The following is a 16560-nucleotide window of genomic DNA, read 5'->3' on the forward strand; positions in this document are numbered from 1 at the left end:
AGGCTGCAGAGCGGCGTCCTAAGCTGCTGCCAGCCCGCCCCCTTTGGGGGGAATTGAAATTCAATAAAAAAAAAAAAAAAAAAAAAAAAAGAAAAGCTATCTCTAGTGGGCTAATACTAAGGCCTTCTGAGAACGAATGAGTTACATTTTTTCGCACATAGTGGAAAACGCGTGAGAAGATACACACTCCAATGTGATACTCTGGTTTTTGCTTCCCTGTAGTGACCTCCTTTGTAAAAGTGATGAAGGTGCTGTGTCAGCCTCAATTGTAAAAATAAAATTCCTCTGTATAACGTTATCGCTACAAGAGTGACGTCTCAGAATTTGAACAATATTAGTTTTAACGTGACCTAAAAACCAGGCACACACTTTAGCTGTTACTACCGTAACGTCGTTCTTCACCTTAACTTCTATTTGTTACATTGCACAGTACCAGCGCAGGTGTCATCAGCAACAATCTAATTATTCCAGAGGGTTACACAAAAGAATACAAATCTGAAGTATATTTCTGACTCGTAATTCCAGAACACTGAAAATTTGTATCTTCAGTTAACATTGTTACTTCACAGAAACTATCAATCCAAGCATTCGTTCGTTTTTAAAAGATACCAAATGGAAATTGTGCCCTAAGAACGGAATCTGATACAGTGTAGAAACGCTTACAGCAGTTCTTAGTGTGTTCGTAAAATTCAGATTGTTTCCAAGGTGTAGTAGGATTTCTACCGAGAGAAGCATCATAAACCTCCAGAATCTGTATAATTAGAGTTTTTATTTTACTATGATTACTTCTGTTAAAAGCATGAATACGAACCTGTATAAAAGAGGACAGCCCAGCGACGACTCCGAGGATGACAAACATTAGACAGTATATGTTGGTGTTGTTTCGGATTTCCACAGGATCGATAGTCCCGAGGGCCTGGCAAACAAAAAGGTTATGACCTCACACTTTAGTGCGAACTGTAAAGTATTAATGAGTGTGATAGAAATAACCGATACAAAACTGCAGGAAATAAGTGCTATCGAAGTTGAAATACAGTAGAGACAGGTAAAGGGGTAAAATCTCTTATTACTCAACAGTCACTGGAAACAGCTTTTTTCTAAATACTCATCAAACACATTTCGTAACACTTTTAATGCTAGAGGGTATTATACGGTTTTATGGAAAGAAATATGTCACAAATGCTTCAAAGAACAAGAAGAAATAAAAGTAAACAGCGTTAAAAAAGCTGGATAATACTGTTTAGTGCAAAAAGCTAAAACTGAAGCAGAACATCGCAGAAAATAAACAATTACAACTACGTAACAACATTTTTTCGATGGTTTTAATACACTGCTCGCGGAACTTTGATTCCTCTATTCTTTTTTCTATAGTTTCCTGCTTCTGATTCCGAAACATCATTTTTTTTTCGAGTCTCATTGATGTGTGCTACTAAAGTTACCCTCATGCAGATATTTTCTACACTGTACAGCTGATTGCACAATTTTTCTATATTATTCTGTTCCTTACGTAATAGTAAGTTCAGTAAAGCATAATAGATGGCCCTTAGTTATATTTAATCTTCTTGAATCTAGCGTATTTTCAAAAATACGTTAAGCTCTTTTCCTTTGTATTTTTTTAAATTAACTGTCTTTTTTTCAGTTATTTTTGTTATAATCGCCGGCCGAAGTGGCCGTGCGGTTAAAGGCGCTGCAGTCTGGAACCGCAAGACCGTTACGGTCGCAGGTTCGAATCCTGCCTCGGGCATGGATGTTTGTGATATCCTTAGGTTAGTTAGGTTTAACTAGTTCTAAGTTCTAGGGGACTAATGACCTCAGCAGTTGCGTCCCATAGCGCTCAGAGCCATTTGAACCATTTTGTTATAATGTTTCAAATGGGCACATTTCACTGTCCGCGCCCGATAGGCGGCGCAACGTGTCAGTAGTGTAAGCCAGTGGGCCTGCCAGTCTGATGTTGTTCCTAACTAGGCACACGTGCCAGAGGCTGGAACGTGTTCCTTTTTATATTTTTAACTTGAGCATATGCTCTCTTAAATCTGACCATTGATTTCTCACAATGTAATTGTACGCAAGTAACCTTTGTACGTTATGATAATTGTGGTGTCCCCGCCAGACACCACACTTGCTAGGTGGTAGCTTAAATCGGCCGCGGTCCATTCAGTACATGTCGGACCCGCGTGTCGCCACTGTGTGATCGCAGACCTAGCGCCACCACAAGGCAGGTCTCGAGATACGATATAGCACTCGCCCCAGTTGTACGGACGACATTGCTAGCGACAATAAGGACGAAGCCTTCCTCTCGTTTGCCGAGAGACAGTTAGAATAGCCTTCTGCTAAGTCCATGGCTACGACCTAGCAAGGCGCCATTAGCCTTACCTAGTTTGAGAGTTATCGTATAAATGTCTCAAGAAGAACTTTGTAAACCAACAAAGATTAAAAGTTAAGTATATTCCAAAGCTACGTATTTTCTTTATAGCAGTCATAACGTATCCTGTTCCAGACTTGACGCCAGTCGGCGTGTGTGTACGCGTGCCTTTCGGCTCCCTTCTCAGTGTGGCGTAGCTAGCTTGTTACGCCACAACAATAATTGTCATCTTGGTATATTTTCCGTCATACTTAATTTTTTGTTTATTATTTTATAGGGTTTCTAAAAATTTCATTCCTATGTACATATCCTAAGAGGTGTCAAAAGCTAGGTCAATGCACCAAACAGTTATTTGCAACCGGTTGGCTGTGTAATTTCTATGTTGTAACTAATATACGTTTGGTGAGAAACAACCATGTTTAAAACTGAAAAACGACAGTAATCGAATAATGATCGGTCTTTCAGCTCATGATAGTATGTTATAAATACAGGGTGTCCCTCCAAAGAGTCTCCAGCTTCGTTTTCTCTGGTGTTTCGGTAGTTATTTGCAACTTAGTTTTTGCAGCGAATAGCTGCAGTCATCCCAAAGAAATACTGCTCATCACGTCTTTCAAGTGACGACCGTTCTTGACGGAAGGTGTCGGTTTATTTTCCGCTACAAACAAAATGGATTTCAAAGCGAAATTTTAATGCGCATTCAGTACAGCGGCACAATTTAGTCTACTGCGACGTTCGTTTTATCGGTATGTATTAAAAGACAGTAAAGCATAAAGAGTAACCTAGGACTCCAGCCGCGACAGCAACGCGCTGTGCCCTGCTGACTGCAGGCCGCCATGCAGCTGCGCTGCCCAGTCGCTGGTGAAGTGCTGGTTAACTCTTTGTCTGCATTAACAATGAGAACATTAGAGGTCTTCTCACGTTGCCTTGGGGTTTATCCCATATTACTTTCGCACCTGTAGATCATTCGTCGCCCAATATAACGTAATGTTCCGTGTGATCGTCTCTGGTTTAGAAGGCGATGATGTGGTGCAGCGTCTAATGTCTTTTGAAACTGTTGAAGACTGAATCTACCCATATACCAGCATCTACTGCCTGAAAAATAGTGTGTATGGATAAAGCAAGCTGTCTTCAACATATGTGGCTTTTCCTGAAAGTAATGCCTTCAGGGCACAAAGAAATTACAGACACTGGCTCCGATTGGGCATTGATTGAAATCAATGAGAAAAGTCGAAATTTTTGTGCCTGACCGGGATTCGAATTCGGGTCTCCTGTTCTCTTGGCAGATACTCTGACAAATAAGCGTCCAGACACGGCGGTCATTGCAACTGCATGGACTACCCTAGCACACCTCCCGTCAGACCCAAATTCTCAACTTATCCAAATACTACTGATGTAGTGCCCCTTGCCCATTTTCCTCATTACTTGCGGCATTTCGCCGATAAGAGTTTGTGCCTGGTGCGCATCTATACTGAAGAGATCACCACCTTATATATACAGGGTGGTCCATTGATCGTGACCGAGCCAAATATCTCACGAAATAAGCGTCAAACGAAAAAAACTACAAAGAACTACGGTAAAACAATGTTCTACAGTTATTCTGAGTACAAGGACTAATTCAGCAAGCGCTACACGTAGACACTGAGACAGCCAATCTTGTAAACAAGGTAGTCTTCGTAAACAAACCCCTGCAGATCCTATTTGTTACAACATGCCACTGAACGTCTTATGTTTCAAGCGTAAACTTTACGTTACAAATCACTTCAGATGTAATTAACATTTTACAATGTAACAAACGGTTTTGATTAAGTATTTGTTTCTATTTTCAGTTGTGCTAAAAATAATGACAGGTTTCCATTTTAAAGAAACATAAATATGTGTTGAAAATCATACTTCCGTGGATTTGTCCGCGGTTTGTAATAACCAATTCCACCAGCCCCTCTCCTCACTTTCGGTCTGTGGAATTGGTTATCAGTGTTTGTTGCAGTTTGGGGGGTGTTTCCAGTGGTAATGTTAAGTGACTCACCCTGTATTGCATATAGGTTTCATACTTTCAGGTTTCATACTTTCAACATTCACTGATTTGGCTGAAAGTGTAGCGAAGAAAACTCCACTTTGTTGACGTGCATATAAATATCTGCACGTTGGAGTTGTTCTGTAAGATACGTTGCGAACCTCTCAGGGTTTTTAGGAAACTATGGAATGACAAATTTGATTTCATTGTTTAGTCATCGTCGACTTTTATGGCACTAGGTACACTCGGTATTGTGAAAACTGTGTTCCAAATCCGTATAAACGTAAGTATTTTCGCTCATCCGGTATCGTATTTAGAAGTGTTGCTAGCTGGCCGCTTGGGGCGCTACTATCGCCGCTGGTGACAAAAACGAGACGGGAGCGTGGCGAAGGTTTTGTTCGACTCTAGCTCTGCTGTGCACTCACCCCGAGCACGCTGCCGAAGATCACGGAGTAGACGGGCATGGAGCAGCCGTTGAGGACGGCGGCCAGCGTGGCCCCGGCCAGCAGCGGCCACTCCGGCCTGTTGACGCGCAGGATCTGCAGCATCGTCGCCGTCTGCACGGGCGGCTCCTCGTAGCGCTCCGCTAGGCGCCGCTGGCCCTCCGTCAGCTCCTCCTCCTCTTCCACAGCCGAGTGGTCACTGCGCACGCTCACCAGCCTATCCAGTTTCTGCAGTCCCGCACCTGAAAGCAACGGCAACGTAGCAGAAACTTACCTCAGACGACAATCTGTGCACTTAGGAAGAAAAAAAAGCCAGTGTCAATTTGAATAGCCGCGCGGGGTAGCCGCGGTTCGCTACCGTCGGAGGTTCGAGTCCTCCCTCGGGCATGGGTGTGTGTGTTGTCCTTACCGTAAGTTAGTTTAAGTTGGATTAAGAAGTGTGTAAGCTTAGGGACCGATGACCTTAGCAGTTTGGTCCCATAAGACCCTACCGCAAATTTCCAAATTTTTCCAATTTGAATAAAACACTTTGGCTATTTGAAACACTAAAACAAAACATCGACGTTTCGACCGTTCTTACAGTGGTCCTCCTCAGAGTGAGTTAACTGCTGGATAACGGTGGGTATAATGACTTCTCTGGAGACTAGAAATCTACTCTGTAGGAATCAGCATGGGTTTCGAAAAAGGTGATCGTGTGAAACCGAGCTCGCGCTATTCGTCCACGAGACTCAGAGGGCCTTACACACGGGTACCCCAGTAGATGCCGTGTTCCTTGGCTTCCGCCAGGTGTTTGACACAGTTCCCCACATTCGTTTAATGAACAAAGTAAGAGCATATGGACTATCAGACCAATTATGTGATTGGATTGAAGAGTTCCTAGATAACAGAACGCAGCATGTCATTCTCAATGGAGAGAAGTCTTCCGAAGTAAGAGTGAATTCAGGTGTGCCGCAGGGGAATGTCGTAGGACCGTTGCTATTCACAATATACATAAATGACCTTGTGGATAACGTCGGAAGTTCACTGAGGCTTTTTGCGGATGATGCTGTGGTATATCGAGAGGTTGTAACAATGGAAAATTGTACTGAAATGCAGGAGGATCAGCAGCGAATTGACGCATGGTGCAGCGTATGGCAGTTGAATCTCAATGTAGACAAGTGTAATGTGCTGCTAATACGTAGAAAGAAAGATCCCTTATCATTTAGCTACAATATAGCATGTCAGAAACTGGAAGCAGTTAATTCCATAAATTATCTGGGAGTACGCATTAGGAGTGATTTAAAATGGAATGATCATATAAAGTTGATCATCGGTAAAGCGGATGCCAGACTGAGATTCATTGGAAGAATCCTAAGGAAATGCAATCCGAAAACAAAGAAAGTAGGTTACAGTACGCTTGTTCGTCCACTGCTTGAATACTGCTCAGCAGTGTGGGATCCGTACGAGATAGGGTAGATAGAAGAGATAGAGAGGATCCAACGGAGGGCGCCGCGCTTCGTTACAGGATCATTTAGTAATCGCGAAAGCGTTACGGAGATGACAGATAAACTCCAGTGGACGAATCTGCAGGAGAGACGTTCAGTAGCTCGGTACGGGCTTTTGTTGGAGTTTCCATAACATACCTTCACCGAGGAGTCATGCAGTATATTGCTCCCTTCTACGTATATCTCGCGAAGAGACCATGAGGATAAAATCAGAGAGATTAGATCCCACACAGAAGCATACCGACAATCCTTCTTTCCACGAACAATACGAGACTGGAATAGATGGGAGAACCGATAGAGGTACTCAAGGTACCCTCCGCCACACACCGTCAGGTGGCTTGCGGAGTATGGATGTAAATGTAGATGTAGATGTAGATATAGAGATCTTCCCCTAAATACTATTGTCTGTCGGTTCTCGGTTGGCTATCGACATCACACTTTGGGATGTTATTCGCCAATTCGAAGTTAGGAATGCTATGGAAGAGTCGCCATACAGCAGCCTGTGCTGCTCTGGCCGCTGATTGGTAAGCAACAGCGAATCGGCGACTTGAACGCAAGGGTAGTGTTGTCCCGCCAACAGTGCCGCACAGCAATTCTCAGGTGGCAGCTTGTTCATATTGTTGAACTTGGGTCATGTGGAGCTACTGGCTCGCGAACACAAGCTGGCAGCTAGGCTGTCGGCAGTTTGCAGTCATCCTCCCTGTTCATTGCTAACATTTTCTTTGGCATGAAGACTACTGCCCAGTTTAATGGGACGAAGGTGTTAATGGGTTTTGGCTAGTTGTCTCATCCTATTAGTTCCGTAGTCGAGCAACCATCTTAATGCAGTCGATTAGCCCACTCTTTTATTAGTACTATTTACGTGTAACAAAGGTATGAATAGATATAGGCCTACTGGAGATGGTACGTGAACGTTTATATGACTGTGGCTGCACTTATATGGCCTTTGCTTTTGATTTTAATCAGAGTAGCTACTCATACATCAGTCCCAAACTCTTGAGAAAGGGCGCTGATGGCTACACTGTTAAGCACCCAACAATTTAAAATCCATACAGTCCGCAGCTCGTGGTCGTGCGGTAGCGTTCTCGCTTCCCACGCCCGGGTTCCCGGGTTCGATTCCCGGCGGGGTCAGGGATTTTCTCTGCCGCGTGATGACTGGGTGTTGTGTGATGTCCTTAGGTTAGTTAGGTTTACGTAGTTCTAAGTTCTAGGGGACTGATGACCATAGATGTTAAGTCCCATAGTGCTCAGAGCCATTTGAAAATCCATACAGCCATCGATCCTGTTTATGCAGTTAGTGCGTTCAGTTATTTCGATAGCTTCTTCAACACCCCAATGCCGAATCCTTGGCTAATTAGCATGCACGTGAGATTCTTGAAAATTAATATACATCGGTCACAGACGTGGTGGCCTTCAGCTATAGCTGATTTATTGTGTCGCCTCTTTCGCGCGTTCATGCTCCGACAAGCGAGTGCTAATCGGTCTACCGGTTTCACCAACGTAGGCTTCGCCGCATCCACGTCAAAGTTCGTACATGCCTGCAGCGTGGAGCGCATCTGCGGAGTCCTTCGAGGATCTCAACAGATGCCGTATCTCGTGGCCGCTCTGGTATATTATATTAAACGCGCGCGGCGCAGCAGCTTGCCTTTCGATTGCTGACGCCTATCACTTACGGTAAGCGAACAACAGAAACAGGTTGTCTGTAACGGAAGATCATCACCAGAATGCAGCTGTTAGTCACCTCTGAAGTGCACCGCTGTAGTGTTTCATAATGACTTGGCTTAATACCCAAACCGATTTTATTCAAAGGAAGAAACTAATTCATTTTACATATATCCATGTATTAATGGGCTACAGAATACTTTTCTCGTAATACCCAACTTACTGGAAGAGTTAATGGTCTGCAGAAGCGTGTTATAAGAAGTAAGGTGAGACAGGATAGTACCAGGCGCGTAAGATTTATCGAAATTATAATTTTTTTCCTAAGGTTGTATTGGAATATTTTTCGCAGTAGCCAATATTACGATAAGCTACTTAATCAATATATATTATAAGAGCAAATGTTCAATGTGCGTTGCCCTAATACTCAGAACCAAGTCCCTGTACGATCAATGGAGTTATATGGTGTAGTAGCCGCCTATCCCCCATCTGTGAAGAGGGTTCCCGTTTTTAACTGGAAGGCGAGCCTTTGAAGATATAAGGGCTGGAAAGGTTCGCCCTCTAGAAATTTCTAGAACATTCGAGAGCATTCGAGAACATTTCAGAACATTCGAGAGCATACGAAAGCATTCCACAACATTCTACCACGTTCCGGAATGCTCCACAATGTTCCGGGATGTTCTGGAATGTTCGGGAATAGTCTGTAACATTCGGGAAGATTCCAGAATGTTCGGGAACATCCCAGTACATCCTAGACCATTGTGGAACATTACAGTAGACTATCGAATGTTGTGTAATGTTCTGGACATTGTGAACAGGTTTTGCGTCTGTCGACATAGTATGAAAAAATAATGCCCAAATTGCCTTTCTAATATCGCTTACACATTTAGTATTTTGCCTTATACAAAGCTAATAATATCTCTGCAATATGCCTATGAAATCATCTGTCAACCTTTTCCTACCTCCAATAGGCTTTCCATCAGCAAGTTGCTTCCTTCCTAATTTTGCTCTGGGCTACTTCAGTCTTGACCCCAGTCTCTTCTGAATGTGGCAAATACAGTCCAGCTTTTTTACTTGAATATCATTACCATAGGGTTTCAATTCATCAGTTGTTTTGAAATTTCTGCAGTCAATATCACCTAGCAAATTGACATATCTAGTGTTGTACCATGAGATAGACCTTTCAAAAATTTTCTTTACCCCTTTAACTCCTATACCACCACTGCTTCCATTATAATTAGCTTGACAGCTTCCAGAATGTTTATTTTTAATTCTATCAGGGCATCTGCAATGTCCATCTGGTCCATTGTCATAGCGTGAAAAATGCAGGAGAAATCTACAACCACAAACAAAATTTACCTGCACCCATCATGGAAGAAATTAAGCCAACATTTAGAGAAACGTCAAATGGAACATTATTGGAGAAATGTCTACCTGGAAAAACACAAAATTGCAATGAGAATGTGTATAATGTAATCTGGAGTTTTTGTTGAAATTAGTACTCTACATTTTGGAGTCTATGATGCAGTAGCTGCTTAAAGTAAAAGAACTGTGATTAAGACTGAAGTTCTGAAGAGACTAGGACTAAAACCAGGATGATTTACAATTCAATTCATGGCTGCGATACACTCTGAAAGAATAAGAAATGCTTAAAGGGTACAAATTGCTTATGGGAACAAACTTCGACAGAAAAAAACATAAAAAAACTGTTAAGTAAGATTGATAACCCTCCCAATCCATCCTATGCAGCTGGGATGTTCTAAACAGGTAACAGATTTTAAAGCTTCGTTTCTCAAATTTACATATTTTATTTTATAAGTACCATTTTCTTTAAAACCATAATACATACAGGGCTCGCTTCACATGCTGTTGTAATATGTAAGTTTACTACCTTAAAATTTTTCTCCTGAATTTCATGTTACAGAAAAAATTTTATGAGATATTCTATGTTATATTTTTTGTTAAAATATTAGTATTCAGATAAAAAAAATATTAATTTTTCATATTACAGTCCATTGGTCCCAAAACATTTTTTAATACTGAATAAAGGTTGTTTAACAACCTGCAAAAATTTCATCATACTATCTTAAACGGTTTCCAAGAAACATTTACCTAAAACTTAAAGTTTTAGCAAGGAAAACATACAGCTCTCTGGGTCCCCTTAAAGGAAAACTAACAAGAAAGGAACAGGTAATGTTAAGAGATCTCCAAGGAAATGTCATGATGGTGCTATTGTTTGCGATATATATAAATTATCTAATGGATAACTTCGGAAAGTCCATGAGATTTTTCGCGGATGATGCATTTGTCCATTAGAAGGTAACAGCACCGGGAGACTGTAGTGAATTGCAGTAAGACCTGGAGAGGGTCTGTAACTAGTGCACGGACTGGCAGTTGACCCTGAACAGAAATAAATGTAGCATATCACGCATAAATAGGTAACCAAGCGTTGGAAATGATACATAATTTACCGTTGTTGCCTAAGATTAAACATCCTGGACGACATAATGTGGAATGAGTATATAAAGAAAATTATAGGTAAAGCATATGCTAGTCTGAGAGTCATTATTAAAACCTTAAAGCAAGTTGCTCATTCACGAAATACGTGATTTGCAAAACACTTGTTCGACCGATTGTTGAGTTTTGCTCACCAGTCTTGGGTCCTTCACCAGGTTGGGTTAATGGAGGAGATAAGATCCAACGAAGAGCGACGAGTTTCGTCACATGATCTTAACGGCACGAGAGCGTTATGAAGATGACCGGCAAATTACACAGCCAAACGCTACACCAGAGGCGTAGTGCATAGCGGTCTTTTGTTAAAATTTCAAAGCCGTATGCTCCGAGAAGAGGCAGGTAACAATGTACGTCTTGTCATATACGTCTCGCCGCATGACCACGACGAAGAATTCAGAGAAATTGGAGCCCTACTGAAGCTAACCGCCAATCGTTGTTCCCACGCTCCCTTCGCGAATGGAACAGGGAAATGGGCCAAACATAGCGGTACCAAAAAAAATGTAAAAGCAATACCAACCTCTGGAGTAGAAAAAAACTGCCTTTGTATATTGCCCTCGTATGCTGTTGTGTGGACGCGTGAGTGGCACCCACCTTTGTCCTCGGCGTGGGGCGCTGCCTCTATGGCGGCCTCTGTCGTCTGCCTGGTGACCAGGTCAAAGTAGTGGCCGCGCTGCCGCATCAGCTGGTCGTGCGGACCTTCTTCCACGACGCGGCCCTCGTGAATCACCACGATCTTGTCCGCGTTGCGGATTGTCGACAGCCGGTGCGCCACGATAACCGTCGTCTGACCAACACTGGCCTGCCGGCGACACAAGAGCTGTTTCAGGTGACAAAGGAAACTAACTGGCCAAGTGGGAGTAGGACTGAGCGCTCTGAGACTTCCGTAACAAAATTCATTATGTTCATCCGTCCAGGGAATCTGAGACTAGCCTAAACATTCAAAAAGGAACGAGCAGGGATTAAACTTGATATATGTAGAAGGAGAAGATTTAATAAACAGTTTTTATTTATATTCTAAAACGTGGGTACAACTTACATTTTACACCGAAGAGCCAAAGCAACTGGTACACCTGCCTAACATCGTGCAGTGCCCCCGCGAGCACGCTGAAGTGCCGTAACATGACGTGGTATGGATTCGACTGTCTGAAGTAGTGCTAGATGGAATCGACACTATAAATCGTTTGCTGTCCATAAATCGGTAACAGTCCGAGAGAGTGGAGATCTCTTCCGAACAGCACGTTGCAAGGCATCCCAGATATGCTCAATAATGTTCAGGTCTGGGGAGTTTGGTGGCCAGCCGAAGTGCTCTAACTCAGAAGGATATTCCTAGAACTATTCTGTAGCAATTCCGGACGTGTGAGGTGTCGCATGGTGCTGCTGAAATTTCCCATGTCCGTATGAATGCACAGTGGACATGAAAGGATGCAGGCGATCAGACAGGATGCTTACGTACGTGTCACCTGTCAGAGTCGTATCTAGACGTATCAGGAGTCCCATTTGACTACAACTGCACACGCCCTACACCATTACAGTGCCTCCACCATCTTGAACAGTCCCCTGCTGACATGCAGGCTCCATGGATTCATGATGTTGTCTCCGTACCAGTACACATCCATCTGCTCGATACAATTTTTAAACGAAACTCGTCCGATCAGGCAATATGTTTCCAGCTATCAACAGTCCAGTGTCGGTGTCGACGGGGCCAGGCGTGCTGTGAAGCTTTGTGTCGTGCAGTCATCAAGGGTTCACGAGTGGACTTTCGGCTCCGAAAGCCCATATCGATTATGTTTCGTTGAATGGTTCCCACGCTGACATTTCTTGATGGCCCAGTATTGAAATCTGCAGCAATTTGCGGACGGATTGCACTTCCCTCACGTTGAACGATTCTCTCCAGTTGTCGTTGGTCCCGTCCTTGCAGGATCTCTTTCCGGCCGCAGCGATGTTGAAAATTTTATGTTTTACCGGATCCCTGATATTAACGGTACATTCGTGAAATGGCCGTACGGGAAAATCCCCACTTCATCGGTACCGCAGAGATTCTGTGTCCCATCGCTCGTGCGCCGACTATAACACCAAGTTCAAACTCACTTAAATCTTGATAACCTGCCATTGCAGCAGCAGTAACCGATCTAGCAACTGCGCCAGTCAATTGTTGTCTTAGCTGGCGTTGCCGACCATCGTGCTGTATTCTGCCTGTTTACATATCTCTGTACTTGAATACGCATGCCTACACCAATGTCTTTGGCGCTTTAGTGTATGTTTGCATGCAGTAAAATTTTTCTGTCATGCTTACGATGGATGACGAATAAGTTCTATATCAAAAATATATATTTTATGTGATATAATTACAATTCAACAATTTTCGTTTTTTTCATCTTTACTTGTATTCCGAAAACTTGCTTGTTGCCAAATTTTATGATTCTAGATCAACGGAAAGAAACCATATCCGTCTTGATGAGTGAGTTTGCGATTATCAAAATATTTGACTTAAATGGATATTTCTTTTGATTGCACTGACTTAGAAGATTAAATCTGTTAGACCGACAAGGCACCACAGGCCTTAGTATGTAGCGGTATCATAAATTTCAACTTGATACGTTTACCCGCTCCTCAGAAAAAGGCATCTTAAGAGATGGCCAGACAGTGACCCTACAAGCGTTCTTTTTTTATCGAGTGAGGTATGAACCCTAAAAATGAGGCAATGCTAGTTTTAACTCGACATCGGTACCGCGGTCTAGAGATGGATAACATATTCAGTATTCGCCTATTGTGATTTACCGACGCCATCCGAAACACATATCTTGAGAGTTGCCTTATCATATGATGAAATGTTACAAATGTTTAAATCTGTGTTGACTAAATCGACCATGACTGTTTCAAATATATGATAAGCTTTTTAAAGACGGCTACGAGTGTGGAAATTTGTTGACTTACTTACATTATTTAATGAAGCAACATGTTTTGAAGTACAAACCTCATCTTCTGGTTACAATGGCAACACAAAAACATTTTACAAAAATACAAATAGATATTAAAGTTGTTCTGTAAAGTTTTACCATATGATGTGACCATTCTGCAGAGAAAGAAAGAAAAACCTAATGAGGCAATATTCACTTCTTTCGCTAGTCAGCTGTACACATAAATGGCATTAATTAATAACTGAACTGCTGTCTTCTTGTTGTGTGTTCAGGTGCCTTGAATGCCACAGCTTCATGGATCTTGTTAATCACTGTCCATAAACGTGCAGTGGACACTTAGAACACATCACAATCAAATCCATTGTGTAGCAGAGACAAGACGGCAGTCAAAACAACGCTTGCTTCGATTTAACTAACGATGTGCCGATCAGTCACTTGCATTGTCTTCTGCCATCTTGCTATCGCATCTATGACATTAGTTGATGAAATATACTACAATAGGAGGGACTTTAAAAATGACAGTAGAAAAACTATTTTAAAAAATTGGAAAAGATATTACTACTGGAATCCACATTCGAGTACACTGCTGTGCAAAACTTTTGGATGAAAGTATCTTTTGGATGGTGCGTCAGCATAGCTCGGTAGAACTTGGACCATATATAGAAAAAACTACTACAGTGTAGTACAGAAGGTAAATGTAAATGTCGTGTGACTTGGGCCTCCCGTTGGGTAGACCGTTCGCCGGGTGCAAGACTTTCGATTTGTCGCCACTTCGGAGACTTGCGTGTCGATGGGGATGAAATGATGATGACTAGGACAACACAACACCCAATCCCTGAGCAGAGAATATGTCCGACCCAGCCGGGAATCGAACCCGGGCCCTTAGGATTGACATTCTGTCGCGCTGACCATTCAGCTACCAGGGGCGGACAGTACAGAAGGTAACTGAAAGAGATAGTCAATGAGATGAACAGAAATGACTACCTATTCAAAGAAAATTGTCACAGTGAAGGCACACCTATTTGTGTTGGTTTCCCGGCCATTAAAAATGCAGGACATTGTTCTTAACATGGTGCGCGACACCACGGACGGCACTGCATGCTCTGCAAAGTGCTCCCGTGCTGGCCAAAACGTTGGTAAGTTCTTGTGATAGGCGCTCCGTTCCTCCACAAGAACGGTTGACAACTGCTGGCATGTCGACATGATGCAGTACTTTTCCCCAACACATCCCACATGAGTTCAATGGGACTCAAGTCCGGAGAACGGGCTGGGCAGCCCATTCGCCAAATATCCTTTCATCAACCTGCGCTGTTCGATGCGGTCGCGCACTGTCATCCATAAAAATGAAGTCAGGGCAGAATGCATCCCTGAGGAGGTACGCATGAGGAAGAAGTACAGTGTCAATAATTTTGACTTGTGAGTACAACGTCTTCAAGAGTTTGGAGGTCTGAACGCGCATGCGATCTATATGCCTCCCTACACCATAACAGCTACACCACGAAAACGATCATGTTCGACAGTGCTAGACGTACCCTCGTATAACTCCAGACCATCGAACACGACACACTCAACTGTCAACGCTCTTGCGTCACTGTAGCCCTTCCCTACGTGCGTGTTTTTAGGGGTGTATTCGACCATGACTTTATTTTATGAATGACAATTTGCAGCCGCATCCAAAAGCGCAACTGGAGGAGCTTCTGGAACGAGAGGGATATTCGGCAAATGGTCTGATGGTTCTCCCGCCTTAAATCCCATCGAGCATGTGTTGGATGCATTGCGGAGGCGCACTTCAGTATGTCCACATGCACCAATGACTATCCAACAGTTGTCACCTGCGCTGATGGAGGAAAGGAACGCCCCACCACGAGAACTCCTTATCAACCTTGTGGCCAGCACGGGACGACGCAGCAGATTATGCAGGCCGTCTGTGGTGATCACACATCCTATTAAGAACCATGTGCCATCCTTCGTAATGTTCAGAAAACCATCATGAATCGGAGCGACTTAAGTGTAACAATTGTCTATGAATAAAAATTTCATTTCTGTTCGCCTCGTTGTGTATTTCTTTCTTTTGCCTCCTGTGCAATAATGTAGCAGTTGTTGCTACGTATGGTCCCAGTTTCAACGAGCTGTGTTACATGGCAGTGAAACATTATACGGAAGTTATTGTCGTCCTTACTTTTCACGCCGGCGTACTGTATTTTATATTGTACCTGTACTGAATTTAACTTGGTGATGAAATCTGAGTTCCTGAAATTTGTCATTTCGTTTAGAATCCCGTTTCTCCACTTTTGGCCGTGAATGAAGTTTTAGACACATACACAGAAAATCATCAATCGCGAACACTGTCCTTGTTAAGTCCTCTACACACTGCAGCTCACACCGACAAGTAGGATTCAGAGCATTACTGGGATACTGGTTCTGTGGATTGAGTTTTGAGCAAGAAGTGGACGCCACTCACCCTGTCTATTGCGGCCTGCACTTTAGCCTCGCTGCTGGTGTCCAGTGCGGAGGTGGCCTCGTCCAGCAGCAGGATCTTGGGGCGGCGCACCAGCGCCCTGGCAATGGCGATGCGCTGCTTCTGGCCGCCCGACAGCTGGGCCCCACGCTCACCTACCATTGTGTCGTAGCCCTGCAAAATACATTTGTTCCACAGTCAGACACTAACACGTTTCCACTGTTCATCTCCGCATGGTATACGCACCTGTGGAAGTCTGGAACTTTAGGGCACGGCCTCCATGGGTTTCCCCATCGACACCCGTCAGCTATTTCGTTAAAGCTGGCTGATGAGTAAAGGCATCACTCTTAGTGTTGTCCCCCCTAAGCAGGCTAATTTTTCATAGTCACTAGTCGTGGTAGGGGTGATCAAAAAGTTTCCGTTCGATGGCGTTAAGGTCCAGAATCGGTATACCAGTCAAGCAAAACCGCCGTGAGCACTGAGGCAATGATCCCACCGACGCATGAGGTGGAAGATACCCGTCTGGTGTAACACTGTGTCCTGCTACGTGAACAAGTCCGAAACTGCCTGCTGCACATCCCGGTCCAACAGAAATCGTCGATCCTTCAAGGCCTTGCTCAAGGTAACGAAAGCGTGTAAACCGCATGGGAGACATCAGGGCTATGGGGTGGGGACTCCAGTATATCCCACTTGCGTTGGCGTTACTTCTGC

The 16560-nt window shown here is 43.5% G+C and overlaps 1 protein-coding gene across 1 annotated transcript in view; it reads right to left on the bottom strand.

Moving 5' to 3' along the window:
* LOC126473841 (ATP-dependent translocase ABCB1-like) overlaps positions 1-16560 on the bottom strand; it is a 94312-nt gene that overhangs the window by 48650 nt on the left and 29102 nt on the right. Inside the window, exons 8-11 of the mRNA XM_050101169.1 lie at positions 15853-16023; positions 11065-11272; positions 4799-5058; positions 812-916 (exon numbers count right to left, since the gene is read on the bottom strand). Coding sequence (XP_049957126.1) covers positions 812-916; positions 4799-5058; positions 11065-11272; positions 15853-16023 — 744 coding nt within the window. The remainder of the gene's footprint in view (positions 1-811; positions 917-4798; positions 5059-11064; positions 11273-15852; positions 16024-16560) is intronic.

This window comes from Schistocerca serialis, chromosome 4 (genome assembly GCF_023864345.2).
Source record: "Schistocerca serialis cubense isolate TAMUIC-IGC-003099 chromosome 4, iqSchSeri2.2, whole genome shotgun sequence".
Taxonomy (NCBI): Eukaryota; Metazoa; Arthropoda; class Insecta; order Orthoptera; family Acrididae; genus Schistocerca; species Schistocerca serialis.